The sequence below is a fragment of the Elaeis guineensis genome, chromosome 6 (genome assembly GCF_000442705.2).
Source record: "Elaeis guineensis isolate ETL-2024a chromosome 6, EG11, whole genome shotgun sequence".
Lineage (NCBI taxonomy): Eukaryota > Viridiplantae > Streptophyta > Magnoliopsida > Arecales > Arecaceae > Elaeis > Elaeis guineensis.
Genome location: NC_025998.2, coordinates 110,368,535 through 110,373,757, shown reverse-complemented (window position 1 = coordinate 110,373,757; position 5,223 = coordinate 110,368,535). Strand labels below are relative to the sequence as shown.

The window sequence follows — 5,223 nt, the reverse complement described above, 5'->3', positions numbered from 1 at the left end:
GGTATTTTATACCCAACAGTTTGTATGTATGTATATCTATATCTATATATCTTTATATATGGTATGTATGTATCTACACACACATATGTATATTTATATATGTAGATATATCTGATACGAGACAAGCGCATATCTCCCTCCAGCCATCAAAAGTTGAAAAATGTATGAAGCCGGAAACCTTTAGTTTTGATCCTTTTGTTGGCATTCATTATTTTTTTTGAAAAACTTTTGGTGATCCTTTTTCTACCGCACATTTGAATGAAGTGGTGACATTTGAGGTCTGAAAAGCTGCTGACTTGGGAACCTTTGAACCTGACTTAAATTGTGTTCAGTTGTAAATTTAAACGTTCGATTCATCTCCTTCAAACTGCAAGATGCGACACAGCTGTGTTGCGTGGACAAGTTGCTGTTTCTTTATTGCACCAACCTTTGCTCTTGCACTTTTGCAGCCTCTTAGTCATCCGATAAATATTCTTTTCCTTCACATGGTGCCCAGTAAAATGAAGAATCTAATTTTGCTGGTATTTTTTGTGCGCTTTTCCCCCCTACACATTATCGTGGCATACAAAACTGTGGTAATGATGTGGGCAACTAGTATATATAGATGATTTTATGTAATAGTATATTATGGTTTATTTGTTCTCTTGATTACAGGATCTTTAATAAAATTAGTTTTCTTTCACCAACCAAAATTTATTACAACAGCAGGTGCATTTTTTTTCTTCTTTTTCCAAGCAGTTGTTGAATTGCATAATCATTTGAAAGTATATACACCATATCTAAATGCTCATGATCACTCAGTTTTCTGTGTAAAGCCGGAAAAGAGGCCAGCTCCCAAAACTTGGTCATTTTGCTACGCTTGCTGAAGCCCTCACAATTATATGATTCCACTTGATTTATGATGTTGGCTGAGAGTTTTGAATATACCGACCGTTTGCCCTTCATTATCAGATATGGGTGCTCAGCAATGGCGGAAACTATAGACTTCAGCAGTCGTTACAAGAAATGACTGGATGAGATCGTGGAGTGTGCGATGGCTCTAGTGGTAGGCATCTAAATTTCTTTTTCTGGAGATAATTAGTATAACTATTCTCCACACCAAATTTTGAGATTTTGGGCTTCTAAGAGAGGGGGATTCCCTATTTGAGATTTTGGGCTTCTAAGAGAGGGGGATTCCCTATTCACATGACTAGGTGAATCTGTTAAGGTATCTTGTCCTGGGGCGGAGAGCCTGTTGAAGGCACCTGATGATTTGGACTGGTTTAAAGAAACACCGATAAGGATGCAGCACTTGGAAGGGATGTTGATTCCAAATCTTGCAACCAAAAAGATGAGAGTTTTAATGTTAGAGTTGATTGCGATACCGGCCATTATGTGTGCAAACTAGCAGATGTTAAAGAGAACAGAGGCCAAGGCAGGTAGGTAGAGGAAGGCTGTTCCAATGAGAACAAACTAATCACCACTTTTTCTGACAATTGGTTCAGGGTGAAATTCCATGGAAGGTCTAATGATATCGATAGCTTTCGCACCACAAATTTCTAGAGAAGAAAATCAACTCACCGACAAGACTGAAGCGTAGCAAGAACAGAAGAAAATCTCGGACCAATGTTTGCGCAAGCCGACTCCCAGCAGCTCGACTTAAAAACTGGTCGTGGTTCGTATCAATTAATGTTCGTGGTTTAAGCGTAGGATACTTCGTAGAGCAAGAATGAAAGACAAATTGAATACATCCACCTGACTTTATTACATATAATGGAAGTCTCCAAGTCTATTCGCTTCCTCTTATTACATCCAGTTGACTGTGCAGTGACAGCAGCATTCTGTGCACTAAATTTTCCTCTAATGGGCTCGTTTTCGGAGAAATCTGGAGGGACTGAAAGGCTTGAGATCCACAGTAGTGGAACGGCCATCCAAGATGAGCTCTGCGAGCGAAGCTCCGGTCGCCGGTCCGTTGAGGATGCCCCAGCAGCTGTGCCCGGTCGCAACATAGCATCCCTCCACCCCGGGAATCGCCCCGATGACCGGCAGACCATCATCGGTGCACGGCAAGAAGCAAGCCTGCTCCGCCACCACCTCGGCCTCTCCGTACTTGAGGTGGCTGGACACCGAGCCAGCGACCTTGTGCAGCATTCCGATCGACTCCCTCTCGCCGACAATCTGCTCCGGATCGTCCGGCACCTCCGTATCTTTCGACATCCCGCAAATGTATACTTCTCCTGAAAACAAACACTATCATCATCAAAGTGTATAAAGTAATCTTCTTGGTCTCTCTGTTTTTTTTTCTACTTTCACCTGTGGGTCTGGGGTAGACCTCGGGGTCCAAGAGCTTGGCCCCGGGCGAGGGTTGGTAGCTGAGGAAGAGGGCGTGGGGCGTTATGGCGGCGGGGTCCTTCGGCAGGAGGACGATGCTGTGGGCTTTGCGGCCGTAGACGTTAAAGAGGGAGGAGACCAGGGGAAATCGATCGGACCAGGGCCCCAGGGCCAGCACCACGGCGTCCGCAGCGATTGCCCGACTACCCTCTTTGAGGACCACCGCCACCGCCCGTCCGCCCTCCACCTCGACCCGCTCCGCCTCCCCGATCACCACCTCGACCCCGTGCTCCGCCGTGGCGGAGGCGAGGAGCCTCCGGGTGAAGAGCTGCGGGTGGACCTGGGCCGTGGTCTCCACCGTCCCGATCGTCGAAGGCGGCCGGGCGGTGGCGCCGTCGACCCACGGCGGAAGGAGCGGCGATGCTCCGGCGGAGGCCGAGAAGGATCCGTCGGGGAGGAGGTGGAGGGAGAGGGTGTCGAGAGGGCGGTAACCGTAGGCGTTGGGGCCGTCGAGGAGGAGGGAGAGGGAGCGGTGGAGGTGGAAGCTGGCGCGGGCGAGGGCGGAGAGGGGGCCGCCGTCGCACCAGTCGAGGGCGAGGAAGCCACCGGCCTTGCCGGAGGCAGCGCAGGCGACGGCGGATTTCTCCACTACGGTGACCTGCGCCGCCCCGTTTTTGGCGAGGAAGTAGGCGGTGCAGGCGCCGATGACTCCGCCGCCGCACACCACCACCCGCTTCGCTCCTTTCGCCTCTCCCCGGCCGCCGGTCGAAGGCGCCGATTCTGATGCCATGGCCGCGGTGGAAGCTCGAGTTGGAGGACTTCGAATGGGAAGAGGAGGAGATCGAGGTCGAGCGCAAAACCAGCCGGGTGCGGGCGGCAGTGGAAGCATCTATATCTTTCTCGATTTGTTGTCCTTCCTTTATCTGGATCCGGACACGCGTACCGTTTCGGGATAATTTATATCTATTTTGTCACCCCGTTTTCGTGGGCGATCATGTGAACAACTCCCGGCAGAAACTTTTGTTGGAAACTTCGTCTTGCACGCCCCATCTTGTCTATAATTTGTGAGATAATTTTTTTTTATCTATTTTAAATTATTTTTAAAATATAATATATTTTAAAAATATTATATATTTATCAAAATTATCGAGATGTCTCGGATCCTCTGATGTTCAAATTAGATCATAATGAAAACAGAATGAGAAATATATGAGAGAATGGTCACGCATATCTTGGAGGGTCTCCTGGAGATTCTTTTGTCGGCAAAAGTTGAATAATCGTTTTAGAAAAGTTACATGGCCGATTAGAACGCGACGTGGTGAGGTTTTTGATCGAGATTTATGAGATGATTATTGCATCTATCTTTTTCATTCCGGAGTCAGTTAAATGTCACGGGCACTTTTGAATTTTGAAATAAAGACGCTGATGGGATTGATGCCGGTGGGATTGGACCAATTGCACTCGTAGAAGCTTCGGCATGGTCTAAAGGAGACATACACCGAAGGGGAAAGATATCTGAAAATGACTAGGTTCGGTGAAATAAAATCGATAGAGGATGGAACAGGTTCCTGACTGGAGTCAATGATCAGCTAATTTAGGTACTCATCTATCTGTTGGCATTGGATAGATATCGGATGTCGGAGTGTTTAGCTTAGGTGGGAGCACTAGAAGTCAGGGATCATCGATAGCCGAAGCTAAAATCAAGTCACATCATCTGCCCTTTTGCTAGTTTATATCTTCAGTGCAAGGGATGAATATCTCTCCAACACATGCCTCCTACTTTCGAGTTCAATTCGGACGAAGGAAATACTTAAGTCCTGATTTGTCGAAGACACGCTATCTTCTTCACCAAAATGGTGCCTGTGATTTTTGGGTGGATCGAATAGTCACATCAGTGTGTAATCATGACCAAGAGACAGCCGACAGAATTCAAAAAATGGCACACTTCATTTTTCGTGTGAATCATTAATAAGCCGACCGACACCTCTCTATTACCGATGGGGTCATGCCATGTATCGATTATCGGATGGCTGGGTAGGATTCCATATCCAGACGGTTTCAATTTTCTATACCTATAAAAGGAGGCAGTGTCCTCTACCTTCTTTTTGTACGTTTCCAGACTCTTCTTCTTCTCTTCCCTGTTCCGAGGGCTTTCCAATCACCAGCAACTTCTTTTTGGACCACCACCCTTATCCCTCGCGGGATCGCCATCTTCTTCTCCTATATTGTGTCACTGCAGGTTGGTTTTCTCCTTTTTTTTTCATTCTTTTTTCATTTCTTTAGTTCAACCATCTCCCTATTTTATCCTCTGTGCCACTAATAGCAGGTTCAGGGGAAGCTCCTGTTGGTTAAGGCAAAGGGCACGGTATTGCACCTTCTTTTGTTCCTGACATGATTGGGTCTAGATTGGGCATAAAGGATTTAAATCGTATCCGCATCCGATATAGAATCCCAACTGCCTTTGAATTAGAGTCTTCTGGATCAAGTGGTAGAGTTGGCAGTCCCCCTTCTGGTAGAATTGATTTGTATGAAAAGGCTTCCAAAGCCAGATTTAGACTTTCTATCCATTCTTTCATTGTCAAGCTCTTTCATTTTTCTAATCTCTTTTTTAGTTCTGTCATCCCTAACTCCTTCCATTTCATCATCGACTTTTTTGTTCTCTACTCTAAAGTCAGAGTCCAGTATTCTCTTTCTCTTTTCCAATCCTTCTACACTATAAAAGATGTACCAACAATTGATGGTATGTTTCTCCCCCGAGAGGTTCTCTACTTTGATAAGGGAGACTTCTTCTTCTGTGTACGGTTGGAAGGATCGATTTTTTTTTTATTTCTGACCCTTCTATAGAAGAGTGGAGATTTTCACACTAGGGTCAGCCGAGGGATTCTGCCTTTCAAATCTCGAAGCTTGGAGATG

At 46.1% G+C, this 5,223-nt stretch overlaps 1 protein-coding gene across 1 annotated transcript; it reads right to left on the bottom strand.

Moving 5' to 3' along the window:
• Window positions 1-1,709: 1,709 nt before the first annotated feature.
• Window positions 1,710-3,231, bottom strand: LOC105035444 (D-amino-acid oxidase). Its single transcript, XM_010911001.4, has 2 exons — window positions 2,293-3,231; window positions 1,710-2,216 (listed from the first exon to the last, which is right to left on the bottom strand). Exons 1-2 carry the CDS (start codon window positions 3,197-3,199, stop codon window positions 1,840-1,842), a joined length of 1,284 nt encoding a protein of 427 aa, XP_010909303.1. The 5' UTR covers window positions 3,200-3,231; the 3' UTR covers window positions 1,710-1,839.
• Window positions 3,232-5,223: the final 1,992 nt, after the last annotated feature.